General features: G+C 39.0%; 3 protein-coding genes across 9 annotated transcripts in view; 2 read left to right on the top strand and 1 right to left on the bottom strand.

Annotated features, from left to right (window-relative positions):
• Positions 1 to 4,885, top strand: part of LOC147155610 (uncharacterized) — a 22,704-nt gene extending 17,819 nt beyond the window's left edge. For all 4 annotated transcript variants that reach the window (XM_086065797.1, XM_086065795.1, XM_086065796.1 and 1 more), the window contains one exon: positions 4,430 to 4,885. In XM_086065797.1, the coding sequence (XP_085921923.1) occupies positions 4,430 to 4,770 (341 nt within the window). In that variant the 3' untranslated portion in view covers positions 4,771 to 4,885. The remainder of the gene's footprint in view (positions 1 to 4,429) is intronic.
• The window catches only part of LOC147155609 (natterin-4-like), a 14,761-nt gene extending 6,310 nt beyond the window's left edge, over positions 1 to 8,451 (bottom strand). The window contains exons 1-3 of one of the 2 annotated variants that reach the window (XM_086065792.1): positions 8,352 to 8,451; positions 3,518 to 3,578; positions 2,240 to 2,321 (exon numbers count right to left, since the gene is read on the bottom strand). In XM_086065792.1, the coding sequence (XP_085921918.1) occupies positions 2,240 to 2,321 (82 nt within the window). In that variant the 5' untranslated portion in view covers positions 3,518 to 3,578; positions 8,352 to 8,451. Of the gene's footprint in view, positions 1 to 2,239; positions 2,322 to 3,517; positions 3,579 to 4,996; positions 5,894 to 8,351 lie in introns of those variants that run through there. The other variant, XM_086065791.1, reaches the window with a different exon arrangement.
• On the top strand, positions 6,666 to 13,523 carry LOC147155608 (natterin-3-like). Of its 3 annotated transcripts, none has more exons than XM_086065790.1 (5): positions 6,666 to 6,721; positions 8,589 to 8,702; positions 9,659 to 9,725; positions 10,663 to 11,243; positions 12,973 to 13,523. In XM_086065790.1, the coding sequence occupies exons 2-5, from the start codon at positions 8,616 to 8,618 to the stop codon at positions 13,447 to 13,449; spliced, it is 1,212 nt and encodes a 403-aa protein (XP_085921916.1). In that variant the 5' UTR covers positions 6,666 to 6,721; positions 8,589 to 8,615; the 3' UTR covers positions 13,450 to 13,523. The 3 variants fall into 3 exon arrangements, with proteins under 3 accessions (XP_085921916.1, XP_085921914.1, XP_085921915.1); XM_086065788.1 differs by lacking the exon at positions 6,666 to 6,721 and adding an exon at positions 7,001 to 7,354; XM_086065789.1 differs by lacking the exon at positions 6,666 to 6,721 and adding an exon at positions 7,499 to 7,652.

Below are 13,523 nucleotides of genomic sequence, written 5' to 3'. Positions count from 1 at the left end.
TTGAACCGCAATGAATCTAAGCTGGGATTCAAACCATGATCTCCCATTTAATTTTCAAATGCTCCGTCACACTACCAACTGAGCCACAGGTGACTGGATAAAGCCACTGAAATGTTGTGTAATGGTACTGAAGAATGTCTTGCTGAATGCCAGTAAATGTATAGTTGAAAATGAATAGGGATTTAGTGGGTTTAAAATGTTGAATAACACTAAAACTGAATCTAAGGAATGAGAAATGGGTGTTAAATAATTAGACAATGATTATTATATGAAAAAAAGTTTGGACTAAAATGTGCTCCAAGCAGGATTCAAACTTAGATCTTCCACCCGTTTGGCATGTGCGTTAACCACATCACTATTGTGGACTATGTAAATGTATTTATTAATGCAGTATAAAACTGCTGTTGAATTTGCTGAATGCCAAGTTGAATGAGTGAGTTTTTTCATTGAAAATATGGAATCATATATTTTAAAAAACAACTTAATAATGTGAAATGATATTTTATTCAATAGATGTTGTATAATTAGACAATGGCCATTTCTGAAAATGAAATATTTCTCCAACCGGGATTTGAATCACCTTCTTACATGCCTCTGACAGTCAGGGTAGACAAGGGCGGCACTGCCACACCAGTGCCCTCTGCTGTTCTTTGCTTTCCACTGCATGTGAACAGTAAAATAAATAAATAAATAAATAAATAAATGATACATTAATTATGTTCCATTTTACTTCTATGCTTTTCAGTGATTTTCTTTCTCAAGCTAATAATTTCCATGATTGTATCATTAAAATAGCTGAATTTACACATTTCCTGTTCAAATGCATGGGAAGAGCAGCTGCGAGAATCACGTGAGTCATCGCTCCCTTCTTGCTTCAACTGAGCACGCACACATGCAGGTAGTGAATGCAGGCAAGGTGTCACACGAGATATAAGTGTTTCATCATTACAATGCACTTTACCAACTGCTCCACCGAGCAGTAGCAGATGGAAATGCATGTAAGGGAGTGGCTTAAAGTTGAATGACTGTCCCATTGGAAATGAATGGGGAAAATGTTATATTAAATGTTTAATTGTGTGAAAACTGTACATAAGTGGAATGAGAAAAATGAGTTCTCGGTTGGCATGAATTTTTGAAACAAGTTGAAATTGGAACTTTAAAAATTGAATGTTGTATGTGGAAGATGACCCAGGACGAACATGTGAGGAGAACATAAAAAGAAAAAGAAAAAAATCAAAATAACATGTGTGAATGCTTTCACATAAATAACCATTTATTTAATAGAGAATGCAATGTTTTTAAATAAAAAAATATATATAATTTTGAATCATATAATTCATAATATTTGACTAATTTGTAAATAACAAGAATGTAATATATACAAATTTAAGTCATAAGAATGACTTCAGAAAAAAAATCAAAAGTTAGTTTTTTTTTAAATAACTAGCTAAGTTTAAAAAATATTCTTATATATTTGATTGAATCATAAAAAAAATAATCAGTTATTGAGATAAAAAAAATGGATGGATGGACACGTTTAATATACAAAAAAAAAAGGTTAATAATCGTGTTATAATCTTATTATTTTCACTTTATTTAACTAAATGTTTAACCAATTATTTAATAAATCATATAATATCTCCATACATGCAGGGTACAATATGATTCAAGGTTTATTTATTAAAGTGGAAATACAGTACAGGCCAAAAGATTCTCACTAAAGGCTTCAAAACTAAGTATGAACACATGTGGAGTTATGTACTTAACAAAAAAAGGGTAAATAACTGAAAACATATTTTAGATTCTAGTTTCTTCAAATAGCCACCTTTTGCTCTGATTACTGCTTTGCACACTCTTGGCATTCTCACCTCTGGGAACTCCTTCAATAGTGTTGGAAAACAATTTCAGGAGACTACTTTGAAGCTCATCGAGGGAATGCCAATAGCATGCAGAAAAAATCACCAGGGCAAAGAGTGACTATTTTGAAGAATCTACAATGTAAATAGTCATGAAAATAAAGAAAATGCATTGCGTGAGAAGGTGTGTCCAAACTTTTGGCTTGTACTGCATATATGAATGACACAATATATATACACACTGTAAAACAAGCACGCACCCATCTAACACATGAGACAACATACAACCCAATTACAATAATCAAATAACTCACATTCTGACACACAGTCACACACAATGTAGCACACGATGTAACACAGGAAGTAACACAGCGTCCATTCACCTGTCAAGACCTGAGCTCTCCCTGGGATGAAGCCGGCACAGAACCCGCCCACCAGCACGCACAGAAACAGCAGCATCCTCATCTGGTCATCAAACACCACAGTCAACATTTTCACATATTCAGGGCTGGATTATAGACAATATAGCAGGACAACTGCTGTACATGCTACTAGTGGGCAGAACTGTGCACTAATTGACTGAATCCAACTGTGTGCTGCTAGTAGCACTGATAACATTAAAAAGTATACCTGTTAACATCTTGCTCTTCACTTGTAGTACTCTCAAATGTATGTTAAATAGTACACTGTTTGGCTTCGCTAACACTAGTAACATGAGTTACAAGTGTGTTCTAGTTGTTCTACTAGTCTGTCCTAGTTGTTCTACTCGTGTGCCCCAGTCGTATGACTAGTGTGCTGAGTGGTGAGTGTGGTTGTTTTACTGTGTCCTTGTCATTTCACTAGTGTCCTAGTTGTTTCACCATAGCCTTGTTGTAGTTCTACTCGTGTGCCCTAGGCATCCTACTACTGTGTTGTGCTTGTTCTACTAGTGTACCTTAGATTTCTATTAGTCCCGCTACTAGTGTGCCCAAGTCGTCTACTGGTGTGTCCTAACCATTCTGCTCGTGTGCCCTAGTCATTCTACTAGTGCATCCTAGTTATTCATTAGGTCCATACTATCACACACACTGACCTCACAAGTAAGACAATTCAGAACACTAGTAGAATGCCTGTCTTGCTAATTTTGTGTGTGTGTCCTTAAATCTACTCATTAACATCTAGAACTTCACTAGTAGTACTAGTAGCACGCAGATGTCTACTAGTGCACAGTTTTGTTACCAGTATGTCAAGTTGCAGCTAGTGCGCTTTCCATGACGCCTACAGTGTTAGTAGCATTGCACAGTAGTTTACTCGTAAGGCTATTGTGTACTCGTCGGCTAAAAGTGGCACAAATAGTGGAAAAACATTACTAGAAGACAGTTCTAATGTGCTGAATTGTCTCACTAGTGAGGACAAAAAGAGAACAGGAACTATGCAGATATGTGCAAATAGGTGCTCGATATTGATGATGCATGAATCTGTGGTGGTTTATTGTGTTACTGTTAATTCAACAGAGCAGCAATTAAACAGTGCATTATAAACTAGATGGAACTGAACCATTTCAACAGTGACATTTTAATCTGATAACAATCAATTCATGTTTCAGACATTTAACATTATAAGGAGTTGATGATGACGACGATCAATTAATGATTGGTTCTGACTGATGAAAGAAGACTCACCCTGACTGTATGCTCCTCTGGACTGAATCCTCCTCTTCTGTCCACGCCTGATCTTTTTTCGCTTTACACCACCACCATAAAGACAAACACAATTTTAGCCACACATTGTAACACTTATAAGCAGGCCTGGCCCAACAGGAGGACTTTCCAGGTTGGCCGCCAGGGGGTGCTGTTCATTTTGGGGTGTGGGTTTAATTCAAAATCAGCTAATAAAATGCTTTCGGTAGACCTATAACCAGGCCCAGAGTGACTCAGCAGGAGTGGCCCGAATTTTCCTGCTTGATTGGCCTGAATTATGGACCGTTCAGTAGTGCATGAGAAGTAAGTGTGAAGCAAAACTTAATATGCCTTGATTTTGTTTTAATAGGTGGAAAAGCACTACCATGTTTAGTAAATTGAGAAAAAATAGTGTTAAATAAATTTTACATAATGGTGTTAAGTAAATTCAACATAATGAGAATTGATCATTTAGCAAAATGTTAGTCATCCAACATTCATCCAATTTAAATGAAATAGTTGTGTGGGACCGGTTGACATAACCGTGTTATTTAAATCTGATGAAGCATTTCTCTCTCACTCACTGTCACTCACTGTCTCCTCCACCTCCTTCCCCCTCCCCCAAGACCCCCACCCACCCTTGCGTGCTCAATAGCATGTTTGGCTTGTGGCTGATCATTTCATTACTATTAATTTAAAATGGTGGTATATGTAATTGTTGGGAATAGCAGGTGACGTTGAGACAGAGAAAAAAAAGTAAAGCCATGCAACCAGATTTGGGGATAATAATAATAATAATAAAACCATAGTAATTAAGGAATACATTAAAAACAAAAAGATGAAGATAAAAATGACTAGTTTTTAAATGTGACTGAATTTAACATTTGCATTTTGTGAACCCTGCCCTTGCATCAGAGCACAACCTCCCAGCCCCGCAGGAGCCACTGGCCGGAGACGCCGACCAAGGAGCTCGGAGCGACGCCCACCGACACGGCCGACGCCCCAAGGCGTGCGCAGCAGAAGGGGGCACAGTAGGCCCACACGGCGCCCCCACGATCTATCCCCACCACCAAGGAATGCGTAATGTGCCTATGCCCATTTACAAGATGCATTGTGTGATACTAGTGAAGTCAGTTAAGAGGAGCGACCAGCGGGACTGCACGCAACCAGGCGGAGGGAGGGGTGTCACCAGTGTCATAACTGGCATCGTCTATGACTTGTATGACATCCATTGGCCTGTAACCCATACAATGTAATATAAAACAGTGTAATGCACATATCAAATCAAGCTGCATGTTATTGTTAACACACAACATAACGCACATGTAACACACAATGAAACACAGCGTTCCTAAACGAGGCCCCCACAGATGGCCCCTGAAACCTCGTCAGGGAAAACAATTTGTTGTTTACTATAGTAACACTTATTGTGTGGCACTCAAAGTATAAAAACATTACTAGTAAGACAGTTGTAACACTTACAGAGGAGTTATTTTTCCCTGGTCCTTGTAATGTTTGCAGGTGATGATGTATGCAAATTCCAAGTTCCAATACACTAAATTCGTCTTTCAGTATTGAATACAACAACTTAGTACATAAACTATGGTCAAGTAGAAACAACAGGTGGGTGGTACCGGCGTCTCCCGTGGGATCAGGAAGTCAGGCATCCCATCCTCAGGAGCGAATGGGTTATAAATCAGTGGCAGCCCCTCCTTCCCAGGAAGAGCTGCCCATCCTCAAACCTACGTGTCCTTATGTGATTGCATTATTATTGAGTGTCATCAGTGTTATCAAGACAGTTAATGTGATGTGTGTGGGTGTGCGTCATTCCCTCATTATTTCACTTACAAAAAGCAGCTAACATTTCACATCAGAGAAGCAAGCCATCTATAAGGCTGAAAAATCCAAACAACCCCATCATAGAGATAGCAAAAACATGAGGTGTGGCCAAATCAACTGTTTGGTGCAATCTTAATAGAAAACGCACTGGTGAGCTCAATAACACCAACAGACTTTGAAGACGGTGGAAAACAAGTTTGGTGGATGAAAGACAAATCTTTCACCTTGTCAAGACAAACTCCTCCACAACAGCTGGTCAAATTAAAGAACACTCTGGGTCCAAGTCAACAATTAAGAAAAGACTTGTGTAAGACATAGATGTAGGAATTACAACATATTTTACACTATGTGTGCTTACACTTTTTAAGAGCCCAAAAGTAATTGGACAAACTAACACATCCCTAAATCAGATTCCATACTTTGTTGCGAATTCTTTGCAACATGAAGTCTCCATTTCTTGTAAAATATTTTCAAGGATTAAATTCATGCCTTGAAATGCAGTACTTTCATCATGGCGAGAGAGAGTAAGTCTGTGTTAGAGATAAACCAATATATTTTCTCACGGCCAATAACCAACATTTGGAGCTGATATTTATTTACAATTAAAGGGAAAAATATTGGTGTCAAAAGAAATTTAAAAAAAATACAAACTTCAACCCTTTACTTTGTTTAAATGCACTTAATTATATGTTTATTAAATGGCTTTTCATATGTGAAACATGCTAGTTTAAGTGGGGTTTTTTTATGTTTTAATGTTCAACTTTCCTTTTAAAGGTACAGTGTGTGTTATTTAGTAGCGTCTAGTGGTGAACTACTAGAATGCATTCGAAGCACGTGCATTTTGATGCTACGGTGCCTCAGAGAGACCACAATTTGTAAGCCTACCACCAATTACTACCAATTGTTATTTGACGCGAGCGAGCGAGTGACGAGTGACTGGGCAAGCAGAAGTTAGCCGGAGTGGTTAATAAAAGCAACGAGCTAGTAAAAGCTATGTATGTAACTAAGTTCTTCTGCTTCGTGTATCCTTAGCAGAAAGATGGTGGTGAACCATGACCTATGTAATGCAAATGGTTATTACTACATCAACGATTATGGTATATAAAAATGTATGTTGATGTGATGAAACATATTTTTTTTTTGCATATTAGTGAAATTAATACTGGGTTTTCAAAATGAATTAACTTTTCGTTCACCACTTGATGGTGCTAAATTTTACACACCGTCACTTTAAATTGATTTATTTTTTATTTTTTTTTTAAAAAGGGAGATGCCGCTGTGCTTCAATATACCAAATATCGGCGCCGACGATCAACCTTGATGCTGTCAGAGGGGAGAAATGTTGCAAAAAATGATACATGTTATGAGGTTAGTTACTTATGACGACGTGTGTGTGATAATGTGGCCTGTTGCTATGCAGTTGCTTTGTGCCTATCTTAGTTTGCTCAGTCACTCCTATTTTTTCTATAGTGATTTTGTCATACAGGCCTTTACTCTGTCATATAGAATTGTGCATTTCCCTTGTCTAGAGTTACTGAATGAGACTTTTGTCAGGATGCTGGGGTTCATTAGCCGAGAAGTCAGTTCAAGATTTTGGAGTAAAGAATTTCCCGTCCAAGGTTTTTACTTCAAGGAAAGCTGCATCCAGCCCAGCTCGCCGCTCTTGTTATTTTGTATTTTTCTTGAGAATGACTGTTTGCCAACAGCTGTATCCCGTTCTCTGCGCGTGGGTCCTAAATCCGCACCTCACGTGACAATACATGCCCAGAAACACATTGTTTAAAGAAGTTATGATGTTCTCTGTAAGGTTTTATTTTGTGTGTGAAAGTTTTATCTAGCTTTGTTGAGAACATGTATTTGAATCAAAATGTAACTTAGACACGCTCGTACGACAATCAGAATCTTAAGGTATTAAAGTGAGCTGCACAGTTGTGTGACAATCCAAGACCTTAGTGCCCTCGGGAGTGGCTCCAATCCATGGATTTCTTTAATCACTTCAAGGTAATTATTCAGGAATAGACTGACTGAGCCCCGATGGGGGGAGGACGATGTGGTAGCAGGGCGGGACGCTTTCTGTCATCGGACCACAGCTCCTCTGTGATATATGCTCTGCGGGAACACTCTTAGACACATTATAATGGGCACCGTGGAATGGATTATAATGCAACAGAGCAGAGGGCCTCTAAATATTACCACAACCTTTTATATTTTACCCTTCTGCTCGTCTTCAAACTTTATTCTTTTATGTCCGCAGAATAGTTTCAAAGCAGATAGCGTACCCTCCACCTGGAATTTGGAGGTGATGTCAGGCTCCAATTACATTTACAAAGTTGATCTGAATTAGCTTGAAACCAGAAATAGACCAGTCTAATTTTATTGGAGAGAAGAATGTGAGGGGTAGAACTCAACGAGGTCATTAACTATACGATGAGTCACTTTTCTATCCTTTTTTTTTTTAAATAACAAGGTACACTTATTTTAGGCGGTGGGCCGAGGGCCGACTTTGTGCATTTGAACGATCCCCAACGAGGGAGGACTTCATTTTTTTTGGTTAAAATCAGCTTAATTTTTCAACAAAGTAAACACAAAGTGTTGGCACTCTTATCTCTTGCTTCCTTGTGCAAAATTTAAATAATTATCAACACACAGTATGGAATAAATAATAGCATATACTAGGGGTGGGTGATATGGCCTAAACATTATATCACGATATTTCAAAGAAATTTGCAGTGACGATATTTTTGACGATATTGGTAATAATTACTGAACAATAGATTTGTGATTGGTGCTTTGGAATAATAAAACTCTGATCAGCACAATATTTAAGCCACCTTTTTTCCACAATTGAAATGTAAACAAAGTGCAAATATAGCAACCGTAATGGAATGAAATTAAAATAAAAAATACAGGCCAGGTAGTGTTTAACCCTGCGAGGTCTAATTGTAACATAACTGCACATAAAGCACATTTACTTAGCAAATATAAAGAAAACACAAACCTTCAGAAGTCAGTGGCAAATTGCACGAGTCAAGAAAGTTGATTATTTTCTCCTGTGTTGTTACTAATCTATTTATTTAAAAAAAAGCGTCCTTTGTAATGATAAGTCTAATTTCGATGTTTGTTATGTCACAGAGCGTTATATGATGTAATGTCTTAGATCTTCCTTTGTGATGTTGAGCCCTTCATCAGTTGTGTCAGTATTCTGCTTAGTGAATTTTATTTCTATTAAACTCAGCGAAACTTTCTTCAATAAAAGCGCAAAATGGCTGCGGTGGAGAAAATGAGCCTTGAGGATGGAAACAATGAAAAACTTGGGCAAAGGTGCCATCCACTTAAGGTTCCACTTAAGGTGAGTTTGTCTATCATTTTTACTACTTAGATTTGATTAATTTAAATGTTGTAGTTTTGGAATGTTGTATAGAAGGATCCTTTGTTGACATTTTTGCGCGGATGGTTGAGTGGCAGAAAACCTGGCTGGCTGTATGCACACCACGTAGACGAAGAAATTGCCGCTATCTAATCACTTTAACGGCGGAAGGGAGGAGGAGGTTTACGGAAAAGCTCAATGTATGTCTTGGCAACAAAACTGAAACTATTGAAAGCCCGTATGAGACGTGGGATGATGACAACATTTGGTCCGATTCACCTGTTTCCCGGCCACACATCTGCTTCGGGGACATTTACTCTCATTTAATACAAAGCCCTGTGCAAAGATGGGTAATTATGCTGCATTCGAGGGTGGTCGGAAGTCGGATATGTCAGACTTGGTTTTTTTCCCAGTCCCTGAAAGCGTTTGAAGCGAAAGTAAACAATCAAAATGGCGTATAGTGATAAGTTGTTTTTTTATTTTGGTCCTCAAAACTCATTTTGACCTCCAGCAAACTTACCTTCTTCCAATTTTGCTTCATTTATTGTTTTTATCTTCATAATCATTCAATGTAGTTCTCTGTATAATTTCATGCAGGGAGATAGCGGCATACTGTCACATCATACGTTGTTACGTGATGTTATGTTGAATATTTATGAATGAAGAAAGCTATCTAGTTTTATACTCTAGTAAATTGTGTTTTACTATTCACGGTCTGTGTTTCCAAAGGGTTCGGCAATTGTATAGTGACGTTACTAGTAGTCTGTCGCTGAAGTCGGGGTCCTTTTTTTCCCGACTTCAAGGGGGCGTTCCCGTACACACTTCCTGGTTTGAACTCGGAAAAGTCAGAGTGCAAGAGGTCTATCGCGTTACAGTTAAGTTTGTGGAAGTACTTCATTCCATATGTGAAAATGTTGACTGTGGTGTTTGACGATCAGGTAACGCTGCTGTTGTGGCTGTGCTTGCTTGTGGGCGGCACCATTGCCAGCGTCATCGTATGGAAAGGTAAACACCTGTGTTACTTCCTGCGTTACATTGTGTGTTATTTGCATTGTGTTGTGTCATGTGTTACATGGGTGTTCTCTTGTGTTATTAAAATTACGGATGTTCGGTACTTATGATACAGAAAATTTCTACCAAAAAAAGGACATTGTTTTAAAAAGATTATATATCCCAATTATAGCAAATTTCCTTAAAATTGGTTAAAATGAATGCCAATTATTTAAAAAAGTTTCAATTTGCTCAGTGTCATTTTGCATAGATCACAAAATGTTTTTTTTTTTTATAGATAAATACAATGAAACAAATAATCCAGTTGCCAGGGGGGGAAAAGTCCCAATCAAAATAAGATATGTGGTTGTACAACTTATTTTTAAGGAATATAGTGAAGTGCAAAGAATTAAATTCAGTACAATAGGGCTTCAAGTAATTTAGTGATATCTACCATGTTAAGAATTCCTCAAGCTGTTTAGTGTGCAATGTTTAATTATATATTGTTTTGAAATCCATGCTTTTAATTTGGAAGGGTGCTCTGTATTTCCGTTTTGTTTCACGTTCTCCGTTCGTCATTCATCTCATAGCAGTGCAGTAGTCAATGACGTTATACTATATAATATACAAAGATCTGTCTGCACTACAAAGCTAATTAAATTGTTGAGTACAACTGAAGACTTATTTGCTCTCTTACTGGAGCCCCCTGTGGCGGTCAATAAATGCAAAATAACCATTTCAGCCGAAAAAAACGGCCACAAGAGTGGGTGCTGATACCAGTATCGATACCGATACGTGGTATCAGTACTCGCCCATCCATAGTTTAAAATCAACCTATCTAACGTTTTTTGGTATTTTTAACTTGATCTACGAATGACCTGACCCATGTGTGTCCCTTGAGCACAAAAGCCTACGCAGACTCTCGCATTTCCTCATCTCATTTCTTCCGCAGAATCCATTCCCAACTGGGTTCCGGCTCCGGGCGCCGCTCTGGCCACTCCGTCTGACTCCCTGAAGTGGGTGAAGTGGGAAGGGTCACTGCCCGACGGTGCAGTGGGCTTCTACATCCCCTACACAGGGCGCACTGACTATGCGTGCACGTACAATTGCGTACCGGGCTTCTACAACCCCGCCCTGGGACCCTACTGCCACTACCCCTTTGGGGCAGTCGAGCACAAGGGCACAGATTTCGACATCCTGACCAACATTGACAACTTTGAGATCCTGGAGTGGAAGGAAGGCTCATACGGCTCGGTGCCGCTGAACAGTGTGGAGACGTGCCTCGGTTACGAGACCAACTACGTGGGCAGGAACAAATACGGCCTTGGCAAGGTGGTGCCGAGGCATGAGGCCTTCTTCCTGCCATGGAAGGGCTACGAGTACTGGTACAAGAGCTACCAAATCCTGACCATCAACCAGGACGCGTACGAGCAGCACATCTCCAACGTCCGCTACGACCTGGACCGCACGGCCATCTTCGAGAACTCGCCCCAGACCATTGACATCACCAATATCATCAATGAGCGGTGCAAGGTAATCCATTCTCAATTTCTATCAAATCCAAAAATGGTCGTGGAATTTTTCGAACTTGTAATACAAGGTTTCAAAATTGTACAGCACAACTTGCAATGGAAAATTTCCTGGCACTTTTCCACCACTTTGAATCTTTTTGCATTCAATTACCCTCAAGTCCTTATGAATTCCCCAAAAATTCCAATGGAAAGTTTCCATTTTGGAATATTAAAACTCAAAACTTACAGAGCCTAACTTTCCTTGGGAATTTATGAAAACTTGACATAATTTTATCAAAATCACACTAGACATTTTCCACACATTCTTTTGAATGTGACACTTTCCACTAAATTACTCCCAGTTTCAGCAAAAAAAACAAAAAAAACCATAATTACCTTAAGGATGTGTTCAATTCAGAAATTAGTATTTCCACAGTTCTCCATCTAAAATGTCAGACTTTTTGAAACTGAGTGGATTTTTTTCCACCCCTTTTTCTTTGATGTTTAACATTTCCATTAAATAGCCATCACTTTCAAACTGATTACCATTGCCAGTAATCCATCCAACCTACCATCAATTTTCCGAACCGCTTAACCTCACGAGGATCGCAGACGTGCTGAAGCCTATCCCAGCTGTCTGTGAGCAGTCAGCGGGGGGTACACCCTGACCTGGTTGCCAGCCAATGGCAGGGCACACAGTTGTGTAAAATTCCATAGCTCAACTTTTCATTGAAATTTTCCAGGAATTTGCTGGAAATTTACTGTCCCTTTGATTGAAAGTTCAACTTGTCCATTAAATTGCCCTCAAAATCAGTGAATTCCTTTCAATTCCTGTGGAAAGTTTACAATTTGTAGGACAAGCGTTTCCTGAAGCCATTCCCGGAAATGAACAGAAAATGTATTGAAAATTTTCCAGCCTTTTCACTTGAATGCGATACCTTTACATAAAAGCTGTTGAATGCGGAAAAGTATATTTGGAATCTCTACTGCCGAAGAGCTAAGGTGATTATCTGCCAATTACAAGATGTCTGAGTGAATAATGGTAAAATAGGCTATTGTAAAGGTATTTTGGGGTAATTTTCTACATTGATCATTTTTATTTTTTTATTTCTTATAAAGAGCTCAGTATTGTTCATTCGGAAATGTCATCATCATTGCTTTTTTATTTATTTATTTATTTTTTTATTTTTTAATATATATATATATATATATATTTTTTTTTTTTTTTGTATGTGGGTGAGTATGTGTATGTGCGTGTGTGCGTGCGTGCGTGCGTGTATTTGTTATTGATCATTTTTAAATAACCAGAAAATTTCCAATTTGCAATACAGTGTTACAAATTTCCGACTTTCAAATATCTAAAGAAATTTACAATAAAAAAAACTTTATAAAAAGTTACTGTAAATGTTCCACCCCTTCACTTGATTTTGACACATTTCCATTAATATGTGACTGACAATTCTCAATCACTATAAAGTGGCAGGAATTCCCAAGGAATTTTTGATTTTGTAATAGTCATTTAAAATTCCACGGTTAAACTTCCCATGGAAATTTATGAAAAACTCCAGAAATTTGCTGTCAATCTTTCATCAATTTGCTTGAATATGATAACCTTTCTATTGAATTACTCTCAAATCTCTAATTTCCCATGATTCCCTATGGAACATGTCCAATTTGGAATAAAGTACTTGGATGATTCCCAAAGTGAAATTTCACATCAACTTCCTGCAAACTGACAATGTCCCTTGCAGGAGGTGACCACGGTGGTGACCATCACCAAGTCTACCAAGAAGGAGACCACGTGGAACATCGGCCGAGCCACCAAGGTGGGCGTCGTGAGCAGCATCACGGCCAGTATCCCGCTAGCGGGGTCAGTCAGTGTGCGTTTGAGCAGCGAGATGGCCAATATTCCGCTAATGGGGTCGGGCGGTCTGCATCTGAGCGATGAGACGACGCTGCAGTTCTCCAGCGGGACCACCCTGAGGGAGACCATCCCCCACTCGTTGTGGACGGAGTGGAAGGTGCCATCACAACACTCATGCAAGGTGCAAATGGCGATTCATAAGGCGACGGCCGACGTACCATACGAGGCCCTCCTCACCCGCACGTACCACAACGGCAAGACCAAGAGGACGACCATATCAGGCACCTTCAATGGCGTCATCTTTGAAGATGTGGGCGCTGTGATGGAGTGCCTGCCCTTGGACAACGCAGAGCCCTGCCCATGATGACCGTGATGTCATCTTCTTGGGACGCACCATCACATTGTTTTCTTTTAATAAAGTGAGCCTGTGGACGTCCA

The sequence above is a fragment of the Leptonotus elevatus genome, chromosome 21, assembly GCF_054856555.1.
Source record: "Leptonotus elevatus isolate MCC_2025b chromosome 21, RoL_Lele_1.0, whole genome shotgun sequence".
Classification (NCBI taxonomy): domain Eukaryota; kingdom Metazoa; phylum Chordata; class Actinopteri; order Syngnathiformes; family Syngnathidae; genus Leptonotus; species Leptonotus elevatus.
This window is presented reverse-complemented; position numbering and strand designations above follow the sequence as displayed.

What these genes read in the sequence shown, in the direction of transcription:
- LOC147155608 (XM_086065790.1), top strand. Translation starts at nt 8,616, where the DNA reads ATGGCTGCGGTGGAGAAAATGAGCCTTGAGGATGGAAACAATGAAAAA. An exon ending in CAGCGTCATCGTATGGAAAG is followed by an intron (nt 9,726 to 10,662) that starts GTAAACACCTGT and finishes TTTCTTCCGCAG; the next exon opens with AATCCATTCCCAACTGGGTT. An exon ending in TCATCAATGAGCGGTGCAAG is followed by an intron (nt 11,244 to 12,972) that starts GTAATCCATTCT and finishes TGTCCCTTGCAG; the next exon opens with GAGGTGACCACGGTGGTGAC.